This window comes from Mirounga angustirostris, unplaced genomic scaffold, assembly GCF_029215605.1.
Source record: "Mirounga angustirostris isolate CCGP_5_RB_7025 unplaced genomic scaffold, mMirAng1.0.hap1 SCAF_15, whole genome shotgun sequence".
Taxonomy (NCBI): Eukaryota; Metazoa; Chordata; class Mammalia; order Carnivora; family Phocidae; genus Mirounga; species Mirounga angustirostris.
Genome location: NW_026991723.1, coordinates 10,747,588 through 10,762,608, shown reverse-complemented (window position 1 = coordinate 10,762,608; position 15,021 = coordinate 10,747,588). Strand labels below are relative to the sequence as shown.

At 42.1% G+C, this 15,021-nt stretch overlaps 1 protein-coding gene across 1 annotated transcript in view; it reads left to right on the top strand.

Moving 5' to 3' along the window:
• DOCK8 (dedicator of cytokinesis 8) overlaps positions 1-15,021 on the top strand; it is a 226,633-nt gene that overhangs the window by 55,504 nt on the left and 156,108 nt on the right. Inside the window, exons 3-4 of the mRNA XM_064580028.1 lie at positions 7,236-7,411; positions 9,955-10,026. Of these exons, the coding sequence (XP_064436098.1) occupies positions 7,236-7,411; positions 9,955-10,026 (248 nt within the window). The remainder of the gene's footprint in view (positions 1-7,235; positions 7,412-9,954; positions 10,027-15,021) is intronic.

The following is a 15,021-nucleotide window of genomic DNA, read 5'->3' as shown; positions in this document are numbered from 1 at the left end:
TGTATTGGGTCTCAACTCTGTGCTAGGTACTGCTCTAGGAGCTGGGGATATGCTAGTGAATACAACAAAGGGTCTAGCCTCATGGAACCTATGTTCTAGAATGAGAGATAGACAAGTAAGTGAATGCAGACTATATCAAGGCGCTTAAATGCCTTGAAGAATAAAAGGGAAAGAGGATAGAGAGATGATACAGAAGAGGAGCTATTTGGGTGTCTATTGGAAAGGAAACACTTGGGAAGAATTCTGCATGAACTTGAGAGGTAGCTGAAGGAAGAGTATTCTAGTCAGAAGGAACAGCAAGTGCAAAGTCCCCAAGGCAAGAGTATGTGGTCTGCTCCAGCGACAGCAAGGAAGTGGAGTATGAGCTGAGCAGAGTGGGCATGAGGAGATGAGATCAAAGGGAAAGCAGGGCTCAGAGACCTCAGAAGAACTTCGGCTCTTACTCTGATTAAGATGGGAAGTCTCTGGAAGCATTGAGCCAGAGGCCAGGCATGATCTGACTTTTTATAAGGATGACTTATAGAGTTCCTTTTATAAGGATCACTGTGGTTGCTATGTGGAGAGTAGACTGGGGTGGGGAGGGTGTTAGGAAGTTGTCACAATAACTCTGGAATAGGGTTATAGAGAGTGATGCCAGTAGAGAAGGTGAAAAGGTTGGATGCTGAATATATTTCAGAAGTAAAGTGGATGGGATTTTCTGATGGACAGTATGTAAGGCATAAGAGAAAGAGAGAAACCAACATTAACTCTGAAGGTTTTGCTCTGGGCAACCAGCAGAATGGATTTGCCACTCCCCGAGATGCCAAGACTTGGGAGATATGGGAAGAAAAGATCAGCAGGAAAATTAAAAATTAGTTTTGAATTTGTTGTGTTTGAGAGTCCTGTTAGACCACCAGATGGTGATGTTTGGATGTAGTTGGAAAAGTTAACCTGGATTTCAGGGCAAAGATATAAATTTGTAATTAAAAAAAAAATGGTATTTAAAGCCATGGGAGTAGATGAGTTCATCTGGGAGTGAATGCAGATTGAGAAGCAAAGACATTTTAGGACTGAATCCTGGAGCACTGCATCATAGGAGGAGAACCTAGAAACAGGTAGAGTGACCAACCATCCCAATTTGTTTCCTGGTATATGAGCTTTCAGAGACTGTGTCACCCTCCATCTGAATGAAGTATTGCAAGAAAGAGGGAGTGATTAACCATGTCCCATACTGTAGATAAACCAGCACTGAGCAATGTCCACTGAATCTGGCAACAGAGGAGTCTTGGGTGACTTTGACAAGACCTCTCTCATGAACAGCCAGGTAGATTTGAGGACCACCCTCCATAGGGGTACACACATGTGAGGGTACTAGGCCGGTACCCCTGGAGACCCCACACCTCTACCCCCAGCCCTGCACAGAGCAGCATGAAGCAACCCCGCCCCTCCCCAAAGCTGTAACAAAGGACCCTTGTGGCAGGCAAGAATTCTACCACTGAACCACCAATGCCAAAGGACCCTTGCGATTTCCTGTCATTTAACCTTTCTGTTTTTCAGCATCCTTATTTGTGAAGTATTACCCAGATTTGTTATTTTAATCTGCTATCAGTGTGCTCTCTGAATACTACACTGTGCTGGGAGCTATACAGATTCATTTTATTTTTTTATTTTTTATTTTTAAAGATTTATTTATTTATTTGAGAGAGCGAGAATGAGAGAGAGAGAGAGCACATGAGAGGGGGGAGGGTCAGAGGCAGAAGCAGGCTCCCTGCCGAGCAGGGAGCCCGATGCGGGACTCGATCCCGGGACTCCAGGATCATGACCTGAGCCGAAGGCAGTCGCTTAACCAACTGAGCCACCCAGGCGCCCCTTATTTTATTTTTTTATTTTATTTTTTAAAGATTTTATTTATTTATTTGACAGAGAAAGAGACAGCGAGAGAGGGAACACAAGCAGAGGGAGTGGGAGAGGGAGAAGCAGGCTTCGATGCGGGGCTCGATCCCAGGACCCTGGGATCATGACCTGAGCCGAAGGCAGATGCTTAACGACAGAGCCACCCAGGCGCCCCTATACAGATTCATTTTAAACAGATATGGTTCTGGTGCTGTAGGAATTGTCAGTTTCAGAACAAATTGAATCCAATTCATGTCAGGAGAACTAGCCTTTGATGTGCATTAGGGGACAAGGAAAAGCTCAAACTCCCTTAATTAAAACATGGATTTCTGGCTGTGAATAATTGAAGCGTTTAGGGTATTTATAATCTTCTTGTGTGTTTCTAGTCTTCTGTCAATGAGGCCTCTGCAAAAAGTAACTAGAGAGAAAGACTGCACAAGTCTTCACTAGAGAAGTGTTGAAAATTGCTTCCGGGGCAATGACTGTGTCTCCTCACCTAGAGCTGGACCACCGTAGGACCCCAGGAAGTATTTGTTAAATGAATGGAAGTAGACAGATTAGTCCAGGTTTAGTCAGAGCAGTGGAACCAGGAGGAGATGCATATGCACGGATATTAAGGAGTTGATTGCAGAGAATTGGCTTTCCCACTGGTGGGGGCTGGCTAAGCGAGTCCCCAGAGCAGTCAGGAAGGCAAGATCATAAGCAAGCTGGAGCTCCATGGACAGGAGCTCAAGCCTGGAGTCCCTGAACTAGGAGGTGGCTGTCACCTGATTAAGTCAGCATCCACCTGATTAAGTCAGGCCACCCAGGGGAGTCTCCCTTTACATTGACTTAAAGTCAACTGATTAGGGACTTTAATTACATTAGTAATATCCCTTCAACAGCAGCACCTAAATTTGTGTTTGGTTGTATCAGTAGAAGGTGTATGTATGCCCCAAATTAGCTGTAGCAGGAGAAACATCCTGGAGCCCACTCTGACTAGAAACATACTAGGAAGTAAATTTGGGGAATGTAGTTCAGCCTAGCAAAGTCGACAGTCATGATAGATAAAACCTGATTTAGGATTATTTGTTGTCTTAAGAGTTTTTGTTGTTTTGTTTTGAAGGGTTTTTTTTTGTTGTTTTTTTTTTTGGTTTCTATTTTGATTATTTGGGGTTTTTTCTTCTATTATTTTTTTATTTTTTATTTTATTTATTTATTTTTTTTAAGATTTTATTTATTTGAGAGAATGAGATAGAGAGAGCATGAGGGAGGTAGGGTCAGAGGGAGAAGCAGACTCCCCGCTGAGCAGGGAGCCCGATGCGGGACTCGATCCTGGGACTCCAGGATCATGACCTGAGCCGAAGGCAGTCTCTTAACCAACTGAGCCACCCAGGCGCCCTCTTCTATTATTTTAACAAGTGATGGTGGCAATGTCGTAATTCATGGTATAAGGGGACTTTCTTGGAATTACTTTGGATTATACCATTTAATCTAGTCTTGGGTCTTCACTGACTAACAGGCCATATGTACTCAACAGCAGAGAAAACAAAATAGTTAATTTTCCTGTCTGGCTTTTAAGTTCCCAAGAGCCCCAGTCTTGCCTTAAGGACTGACCTTAGACCATCCCCCCACCCTGTTCTCAAACTTCAGCCCCCAATGAAATAAAATACCACTGCAGTTCTGTTCAATATTTGTTTCCTCCCTTTGCTTATCCCTAGATCAGCATAGTGTATGTGCTTGTGTGTATGTGTTGATTGCTTCAAAATAAAACCAACTCTTGAGTTGCAGACTTCAGAGAGTTTAGAAAACAGAAATCTCTTTTGGTTCCTGTTTTTTTTTTTTTTTTAAATATTTTATTTATTTGACAGAGAGACACAGCAAGAGAGGGAACACAAGTAGGGGGAGTGGGAGAGGGAGAAGCAGGCTTCCCGCTGAGCAGGGAGCCCGATGCGGGGCTCGATCCCAGGAGCCCTGGGATCGTGACCTGAGCCGAAGGCAGACACCCAATGACTGAGCCACCCAGGCGCCCCAGGTTCCTGGTTATTATGTGAATTTGCAAGCAGAACAACTTCCTCGGAGACCCTGTTCACAGTACTTGGGGTCTCCACCTACTTGCCAAAGAGTAGTTTACATCACATTAGGAATGGACAGTTTCCTCCCTTGTCCGTTTCAGTGTAGAAAGAGTAGGGGAGAGTAGTCAAATGTCACCTTGTCTGTTGCGCTGGAACCATACTCAGTAATTCTCTCATATGGTTGATGTTTACAGTCTGCTCAGTCCTGAAATATATGCGACCTCGAGAGTTTGACTTTACGATCAAACCCGTATATCGATGACACTTGGCCACGGCCCCACAGTTAGTGCTCAGTGAGGTTACCGTGTCCTTTATCATGGCTGCCCTCTTCAAACATAGGATGATTTATCTGTGAGAATGTGGCAAACTGCACCATCTCATGGCTGACTAGAGATCTCTGGGAAGATGCTGGAGAGGAGCTACCTGACTCTTCTGTACCCCTCCCCTGCCCTGCTCAGTGACTGGCATTCAGCAGACACTCAGGAAACCCTTCCTGAAGGAGGGAATCATCTGTCCTTGTCACCCAGGTTCCTAGACAGCCTGTCCTGTAGGTAACAGGTGCTGCTCTCAACCAGGTTTGTCATCATTTGTAGCTCTGGCTTTCAGGGTCACGACAAGTAGACTATGTTGGCTGGACCTGAATTTTCTTCTCTCCGATGATTTTGCACAAATGCCATTTCTCCGTGGAAGCTTCTACTTACTAGTGATTAATGCTAGCGTCACAATGCTTCCAAATTGTGCTTCAGTATAATTTTTTTTTTAAAGATTTTATTTATTTATTTATTTGAGAGAAAGAGAGAGAGACAGAGAAACAGCATGAGGGGGAGAGGGTCAGAAGGAGAAGCAGGCTCCCCGATGAGCCGGGAGCCCGATGCGGAACTCGATCCCAGGACTCTGGGATCATGACCTGAGCCGAAGGCAGTTGCTTAACCGACTGAGCCACCCAGGCGCCCAGTATAATTTATTTTTAAGTATATATTTAAAGTGTCTCGGCTTGAGGGATTGACATTCTTCATAATAAATTTACATTTGTTATTACTGTAATTAATTAATTACTTTATGTCATTACTTTGAGCAGCTGGGCTCATGAGAAATACAAAGTAGAACTTGTGGGTAGTATGGTAAAGGTAGTTTTCACCCTCTTCCAAACACACTTACTATTGCCTTGTGTTTTAAGTATTTCTGGAAGTACAGATTCCCTAAAATGCCTTCAAGAGAAAACACAACTACTGTGGTTAAGAACATGAGTCTGCCTGGGTTTGAATTCCAGAGGGCCTCCTTCCCAGCTGTGGAGCCATGGGCAAATTATTAAATCTCTAGCCTTCAGTGTCCTCATGTAGAATGGGGTTAGTAAGAGTGTGTACCTCATAGGCTTTAGTGAGGATGACATGACATAATGTATATAATGACCTAGCCAGTTTCTTGGCACATAGTAAGTGCTCCATAATTATTGGCTTCATGGGTATCAACTTTGCAATAATAAGACTGGGTATGCAAAAAAATGCAGTTTTCTATTTCAGTTCCTGACTCTGAACGCTCTGTACTGGGTTGTGGTAAGGGGTGGGAAAATTCACTTTCTACTTTGGGGTTGGTTGGTCTTAAGGAGGTCTGCATAGACAATGCCTGCCATTTTCTCTGGCAGAGGTCACTAGTGGCCTTTTGCAAACTCTGTCCCCATCTGGCTTCTGCCCAGGCTGATCTCCAGCTCCCGGAGCCCCTGCTGGTCCCTGTCTCTTCATTTTGAGAGGCACCCTCTAAGCCCTATGGTCTTCTCCTTAGCTGACCTGCAGGTCCCCCCAAGAAACTTCCCTGTCTTTCTGTCACAGCGTATGGGAGCCATGCGGAGCTAGAGATGTCTCTGCTCTCCTCCACCAAAGTATATCCTGTTGCTTCCCTTCTGCCCCCTTTGTCCCTGCGGCCCAGGACATTATGTAAGCCAGCCACCTTCCAGAATCTCAGAGAAGGAGGAGGGCACATGTTGCCTCAGTTCTTCTCTTTGTCCTCAGTCCCCAGCACGTCACTCAGGTCTCCACCATGACCAGGAACGGCAAGGGTGGGAGGAGGGAGGGCAGCAACATCTACCTTCTCTGATTTTATGTCCTTTTGCCTCTCGAACAGCAAGCAGTGCCTTGTCCCTCCTCTCCAATGTGGAGCCCTCACATCGAGTCTGGTGTATGGTTTCAGGCTGGTGAAAAACCGGTTTTGATAGCATTTCCTTTGGATCTAGCCTCATTTCACATGGAGGCAGTACAAGTCGAGAGTCTGGAGTGTTTGTTTTATTGGTCCGTGGTCGGGGGTGGGGGGAGTAGAGAACAGTACCTCCTTGGGCTGGTGATTCCAAATAGCCTGCCATAAATGAACCCCACGGAGCTGCTGGTATTCTCATCATTCCACAGCTCCACTTGATCTGATTCATTTACTTCCTTAAGGCAATGGTTCCTGTTTGGGGACTTCACAGACAAGAAAAAAAAATGGTTGCTTGATTGCCAACTGTTTCTTTTGTCGACTAGAGAACATTCTATTTCGAATTCCCACCCACTTCTGTCATTGCTTTTGTCCTTTCCCACTGCACGTGGATATAGTCGAAGAGCAAAACAAAACAATCCTTTAAAAGGGAGAACATTAAAAAATAAATAAAAATAAAAGGGAGTACATTTAGGCCTAGGTAAAATCAGCCAATTGCCTTTAGTTTACTCATTTAACTGCAGCCCCGGTGAAAATGTCTTCCTGCCCAGCAGGAGTCAGTCCAGAAGCCTCTGGAAATCACCACCACCAAGTCTGGCTCACCATGGGCTGTGATTATGTATGAAGTGCTTTCAAGAAGCAACATATAGGAAAAGTCAGGCCAAAGGAAACACGGCGCCTCAATACTCACACAAAAGGAGTGTTGAGTTGGCCCGAATTTCTGGAAAATTGCCTCCATGCACTACTTCACTGTATTGGGGTAAACATGGCCTCAGAGAGCTTTTGCAGGGGAAATTATAAAATTCAGCAAAGCCTCGTGATCTCATTTTGGATCTCCTCAGGATTCCTCATCAAGATGCAATTAAGCAGAGAAAAATTCTGCCTTGGGGTGTGATTTGGGTGCCTCGCCATGTTCTGACTTGACTTCCCGTGCAGTGTCTCTTTCCCTTTCCGTATCACTGCCTCTCTGTCTGACAGGCCCCTCGGAAGACCGCTCCACTGGGCTGTGCCCTCGGAGGCAAGCCCTGAATGGAAGGGGCAGGCCCGGGGCTCGCCAACTGTCGCCTTGGTGCTTTTCCTGGAAACCTTGTGGGAACGTCCTTTTCCTTCTCCTTATCTCTGCAGCCTCAGTTTTATGACCCGGTGGAGCCGGTGGACTTTGAAGGACTTCTGATGACACAGCTGAACAGCCTGGATGCGGAGCTTGCCCAGGAGCTGGGAGACTTCACCGAAGATGACTTGGACGTGGTGTTCACGCCAAAGGAATGTCGCACTTTGCAGCCTTCTTTACCGGAGGAAGGGTAAATCGTGTTCCTAAAGTGTAGATGCGTGTGATGTCGTGACTGTTATCGGTGAGCAGGAGAGATGCCTTAAGTCTGGACTTCTTTTGAAACTAAAGTTACTCAGATCCATTAAGGGGGGTGTACAGGATGACTGCATATTACTAGCGCCTGTGATCGTTTTTAAATTGGTTTGACCAGAGGCTTTGAAAAGGCATGTGGGGACTAAGCCAGTTAAGGGGATGCTCAAGGAGAGGAGGAGAGGTGCAGGGGGAGGCCTGGGAGCCTGGACCTTGGGCGACTCCCGTGAGCTCCCAGAGCCTCAGTTTCTCCATTTGTAAAAATGTCAAGTTTTTCAGTAATAATCAGTGAAATGATTCAGAAGCATTTGAATTGTTTCCACCTAAGAGACGGGATCAAGTCCCAGACAAGTTCAACCCACATTTATTGAGCATCTACAATGTGAGTAGAGCAAAGTTCCTTCCTTGGAAGAAAGTTTTGCCAAGTGGGGTGGCAGTGGGGAAAGCTCTGGAGAGTGAATATGTGAAGAGCTGGTTAGAGCTTGAGTTTCTACGGTGGGTTAGTCTATGTGTTTCTAGGTGCGGGCATTAGCTCTCTGTAGCGAACAATGGAATTATATCCCAATGAAACTCTTGGTACTTCCATGGTGGAAAAAGCAATACCTCTTTAGAAGTTTAAGATGAACTTTTATTTGCATTTATTTTCAAAACAGAATTAAGATACACGTCTCTCCTGGACATTTTCAACCTCGTCGTCACCTTCCCCAAAAGGAGTCCCCGGAAGGAGATCATGAAACACAGTCCCCGCCCCAGTACTGTGCAATATATTCTAGTTCTCATTTGGATTTTCTTCCATCATAGTTTAAGGATGTGGGGTGACAGTAATATGGTATTATCATGAGTCTTTGCTCTCCAGTTTCGATAGTTCTTATTCACATAGGAGAGCTCATCATGTACTCAGCTCAGACGTTTTAGAAATATTCACTCCCCAGAAAACAAACAGTGGAAAACATTTCTCCCATTGTCAGCCCATTTATTCAAGGGTAACTTTCATGTAGGTTAGGTCTATTTTTGTCACCATTGACAGAATCATTTCATATCATTTCCTTGTCTGAAATTTATGGTTGCTTATTTAATTATTTTCAAATGAGGTCAGAGTCTTGGAAAATCCTATTTAAGATACTTAAAATAAATTTAGAGATGGGATTTTTGAATTTTGGTTAAAGAGGCAGGTTTTTTTTCCTTAGCATCAGTAATTTAGTATAATATTGCCTTGCAATCAGAACTTCTAGCTCACACTGTCTGTCTGATGACTTTAAAACAACCTCTGCTATTTCAGAGGTTGAAAAGTCTGCCATTATAATCAAAACCCAGGAAAGCATCATCGTCATCACCAGAGTAAACAACAGCTGAATCCCGTTGACTCAGAACTTCATGGTGAGCTCTGACAGTGTGCTGGTTAGAAGCCTGCACTCCACAGGTGAAAGGCCCGGATTTAAGTCCCTGCTCTTCGCCTGCTGGGTGATTTTGAGCCAGGTCCTTCTCATCTCACTCTTCTGCAAAATGAGAGTAATAGTGCATGCCCATGCCCTCGGGAGAATTAACTGAGTTTTTTCAAAAAGAGAGAAATAACCGAATTAACATGTGTACGGTGGTTACATCAGTACCTAGGACATGGTAAGTGGGTCGGAGGCATGAGCTATCCTCCATGGGTCCTACTATGTGCCAGACATGCTTCTAAGCGCTTCCACATTGACTTAGTTAATCCTCATCACAGCTCTCTGAAGGAGGCACTCCTCTATGAATAGTACTCTAAGATGAGGACCCTGAGGCATAGAAGGATGGCCCGAGGCCACATAGCTAATAAAGGATGGGGCTAGGGTTTGGGCAGTCAGTATTTAGTATGTAGTGTTTAGACCCATTCATCTCTAATACCAGAACACTTGGAAAAACAGCAAAAAGCTTTGCTACTCTGTGGAATTGGTTATTTCAAGACTCTGGCACCCTTGGAAAGTATCTCTCAGGGCACGCTCTTATGCAGGTATGACAAGAACTGCCCCAATTAAGAATCACCGACCAAAGCCAGTGTCAACTCCTCGAAGCACAAGACAGCTGTTCTTCGTCATGGCTTTCCGAGAGGGAAATGCGCGTGTCCTAACAAGGTTACACATGAGCAAAAAATATGCCCAAATTACCCCTGTGAGAACTTGGTATTTATACTTATTTTTCTGGTTATGTATGTGATTACAGCTAGTTCTACCTGTCTGGTGTTGGAATGCCTTTAAGGGATAGGTATAGTTTAACATGATTCTCTATAATAAAAAACCCCACAAAGCATCAAATGCCAATATGTTTGTCTCATCAAAGTAAAAATGCTGTCGCCTGAGGAATGCTCCAGACACTTGATGAATGGGGAGGAATGCCCCTGGCGTTCTCGCTTGATACGGAGTTGAATCATGCTGCTCTCCTTGGTTATGATAAGGGATTGTTTTGTTGTCTTTATCCGGTACTAACATGATTTTATTTCATTTTCCACCTCATTAGGGTTGAACTGGACCCTCATGTCAGGGACTGTGTTCAGACTTATATTCGGGAATGGCTAATCGTGAACCAAAAGTAAGCTCCTTTTTCTTTTCTCTTTACATATATACATATATTGTTAGCTTTTACAGTTGTTTTTTAATGAAAATTTTCAGGTGCAGTTCTAGGTTTACAGGAAAACTGAATAGAAAGTACTGGGAGTTCTGATATACCACCTCCCATCAGTTCCCCTTATTGTTAACATCTTGAGTCGGGGTTTTGTTAGTTGGTTTGGTTTGGTTTGGTTTGGGTTTTAGTTTGTTTGTTGCACACGTGCCCACATCACTGTTCCAAAGGAATTTTAGCAAGGAGGTGACTGTTTAAATACAAAATACAAAATTCATGAGTAATGAAAGCGGATTGACTGTCTTGTCCCCTATTCAAACACCTGCTAAGGCTCTGTACTACCTACTCTTATCAGATATCAACTCTGCTGGTTTGTCTTTCAAGGGCTTTAATAATCTGGCTCCACTGTATGTATTAAAACTTATTTCCCTTATCTCCCAGATCCACTTCCTTTCTGCTGGGCCTGGTGCCTCTTCCTCACTATTCCTCCGCATAACCAGCTCAGTCCTACCTCCACACCTTGGCCATTGCTGTTCCCCTCTGCCTGTGCCCTCCGCTCTTTCCCCTGTCTGTCAGATCCTACCTATGGATTAAAGGCCAGGATAAATTTCTTTCTTTCTTTTTTTTTTTTCTTTATGCAGCCTTCTCTGACTGATTCATTCTTTCTTGGATGGACCTTACTTAAGATACGTGATGCATTTGTTAGCACTGATGAGCCCATAGTGATACATTATTATTAACTAAAGTCCATAGGTTACATTAGGGCTCCTCTTTTGTGTCCTAGGTCCTACAAGTTTGACAAATGTATAATGCCATGTATCTACCATCGCAGTATCCCCTGCCCTAAAAAATCTGTTCTCCCCACAATCATCTCTCCCTGACAACCACTTACCTTTCTACTGACTCCATAGTTTTGCCTTTTTCCTTCACATCTCTTTGTGGCTGGAGAGCTCATTTCTTTTTTTCACTGACGAATATTTCACTGTGTGGATTTATCACAGTTTGGTTAGCCATTCACCTATGGAAGGAGAAAGTTACATTTTAAATATAAAGAATAGGGCCTTTTTGTTTTGTTTCCGTTCTGATGAATTCCGAGGAGGGAAAAATAAATGAATTGAAACTTGGCCTCAGGTTCAAAGGTAACATTTAAATTTGTAATCAAGAAATAGATTACTTGCTAGGCTTCCCGTCAAAAGGGCCCTTCTCTCCTGGGTTAGTCAAATGTTCTACAACATTGTCTTGAGCTTTTTGTCTCTATGTCACTGACCTGGACAGTATTGTCCCATGAGAAACATGTAGACACATGAAAATCCTCAGCCTATGTGTATGTATGAGTTGGGGAGCAGGGTGGGGAGTGTCTGCAGACTGAGGACACATCCCATTAGAAAAAGCATCAGAGAGCCTTTATCAAGACATAAATAGTTTGAAATTCTGCTCTCCTCACCTCTCCTGTACTCCGGTAAGAATTACTGTCCTATGGGACAAACAGTGAAAGACTGTGGAGGTTGGGTTTTATCCAGCTCCTGGAAGTGTGCCATTGAATTTGTGCTGATGTTTTTTGGAGTAATGTCAGTAAGCATACTATTTTCAATAGCTGAGCAAAAGAAAGCAACCGCTTAGAAATAGTAATTAAGAGAAAGTTAGATGCTAATCCATGTGCTCTAATTTCCAACATGAATGGAAAACGAAGTTTGTCAGGTAGTCAAGTAAGATTATGCTTTGCTGGTAGTAAATAAAAAATTTCAGAACAAGTTGTTCTCAAGCTTTTAAATGTTATAATTAGAGATACTTTCTGGATATTAAGGTTCTAAAAAAGTCTGAGAAGGAACAATAAATAGAAAGGTCTGTTTTACTACACTTGGTTTCTGTTTGCTTCTTGGGACACTTTTTTTTTTTTAATTCCTCATAGCAATTCCCATTGGAATATTCTTTTTTCCCCCTCTATGATGCACAAATGTGAAAGAAAAAAGGACTCTTTGGAATACTCATTTTAGAAATTTTAGAGATCATAGGGAAACAAAAGGAGAAAAAAAACCCACTTAATTTACTATAGACAGATAACTGCCATTAACATTTGATACATAGCCTTCACATCATATTTCTTTGTATATATATTTGTATAAAAACTAAATCAGATTATAATACTATTTTATAGCATGATGCTATTTGGGGTTTTTACAGTAACTGGTGATTATCTCTGTTTGCTATTACATACTCTCCTCAACAATTTTTAATGGTTGCATGATATATTTACATCAAAATTCACTTAACCAATTTTAATGTTTACACAATTCCCTGAATTTCAGTGTTATACCCCAATACAGTAACATCTTTGTGCACATCTATGATTTTTTTTTCCTTCAGAATAAATCCCTAAAAGAGGAATTTCTCTGTCTAGGGTTATGTACAAACTTAAGGATTTGGGAATAATATATCAGAAAATTATCAACAATATGTGCATGAATCCTCAAAAATATTGGATGTTATCTTTTAATACATTTCCAATTTTACTTGTAAAGAGATTTGCATTTTTGTATTATGAAATCGGGCAAAGCTTTGTCCATATATTAGTTGGCCCTCTTGTAATTTTTCCTTCATGTCCTGTTTATTCTTGAAATTTGTGCACCTCTATTAATATATTTGTCTGGGCCTGTTTATCTCTAGGACTACCTTTATTGTTAGGGATATTAACTATTTGTCCAGCATATATTACAAATTCCTATCCAGTATGTTCTTTGCCTTTCAAAATTGCTTATAATTTTTAACATTCAGAATTATTTATGTAATCAAATCTGTATTCATAATTTTCCTTGTGATTTCCATTTTTGCTGTCTTGCTTAAAATGTAATTCACAAACCTGATATTATTTACTGGGAATTTTAGATTAAAATGTTAATCCAGACCATTAGCCACTTGATTGCTTTTCTGTTCCCTTATGTGTCTCTATTTGTTTTTATCTCTTCTGTAGGAACAATGATTATCCATATATTTATTTTATTCAAATTTTTGTGTCTTTTTCTTCCCCCATAAAACAAAGTGATATCTGCTTTAACTTTATCTTTGGCAACATACTGGAGATGGGGATTGCCACTGGTCCTGTTCTCTGCACACTTGTATAATGGGCCAGTTTCTTTCCCAGAAATTCGGTAGAAGTATGCAACTCTGAAACTCATTGTCAGTTTCTGGAAGCTTTGACTGGTGTTTAAGAGAGGAAGCGCCTTTTTCTATCCCACTGTTTGATTCTTTGGTACTCTGAATCTGATACTCTGAACATGAAAATACATTCCTAGCACACACTCCTCCCAGAGATCATTCTGCCCCCATATGCACCTATAATACTTTATTTGTGGGGAAAATCCAATACACTGTTGCCAGACGCCCTTCATCTCCCAACCCTGCACACATTTTCAGCTCAGTTGTTTTCTATGAGTTGTTTCTTAAGCATTGCTGAATGATGGTAGAAAGAGAAAGGCAAGAGAGAAAGGAGTGCAGCCAGGTGGAGCCTGGCCCTGACTCCATACATAATCCTCTACCCCGAAGAAGGAGCATTCAGATTTCTGGCTCATGTAGACCTTGACTGCTCAGGGCCTGGCAGGAAGGACAGTACCAAGTGTCTGTTTTCCTTTGAGTTCCCCTTTGGGGAGACAAAGCATGGGACATCATTCTGCCATCTCCATTTGATCCACAGAGATTCTGTCCAGATTCAGGTATTAAGTTGTGTGCTCATTTGGGTGAGTTTCCATTTTTTCTGCATCTTCATAAACAGTGTCCTGGGATGTTGGAGGAGGATGCTATAAGCTTTTTGGCCTGTTGTTACTTAGTGATTAATTAGCTCTCCTTTGAATTTGTTATTTTATGTGTCAAATGATGCATGCTCGTTTTGAAAGAAATCAAGTCATGTAGATGTGTATTAAGTAGAAGGCGGTCTCTTGCCTCACTCCTCGCTCACTCCCTGCCCTTCTCTTCAACCCACTCTTAATGCATGAATATTGTTGCTATGAGGGCTTCCAGAGCTTTTCATGCCCTCACAAATATATAGACGGATATTTGTATTTTACATAAGTATTATGTAAGTACACATAGGTAAATATGTATATATGTTACATATATATACAAAATATCATTTTTTTTCAATAATATCTTTGACATTCCTTCCATGCCAGAGATCTCTCCCTCCCTGCCCGGTATTCCAGGGTCAAAGGAATGTATCATTAAGTTATCGAATCTTTCTCTATTGATGGACATTGAAATTGTATCCATTTTTCACAGTTATAAGTAATATCACAATAGACATCTAGGCACACTTGCCTGGACACATGTATGTGAGGATTTCTGAGGGTAGAAGTGGAGTCCGTGCACATGATGCATCCTCATAAGGACTGCCAGATTTTTTCCAGGAAAGCTCTACTGATTGACTCCATTACCAACTGGGCATGAAACTGCCCTGTCCTTCCATATCCTTGCCAATGCTGGATATGATTGATCAAAATAAAATATAAATTCCTGAACTTGTATTCTTGTTATTGTAACTGGAAGCTACTATACTCTCTGAATATTGTTTCTATCACTGAGTTTCCTTCCCTTATCTACCCTAGAATCCCAGTTACATATATACCTATCATACCACCTGACTTCGTACTTCTAGGTATTTACCCAAGTGAACCGAAAACTTCTGTTCACATAAACATCTATATGCAAATATTTATAGCACTTTTATTTGTGATTGCCAAACATTAGAAACAACCCAAATCATACGCAATGGGGTAATGGATAACCAGACTCTGGTACATCCATACAATGGAATGCTACTCAGCACTAAAATGGAACAAATTACTCATGCATCCGGCCATAGAGATGACTATCAGTTGCATTATGCAATGTGAAAGAAGCCAGACAAAAAAGATAATGCATGATTCTATTTGTATGATATTCTGGAAAAGGCAGAGCTGTAGGGACAGAAAACAG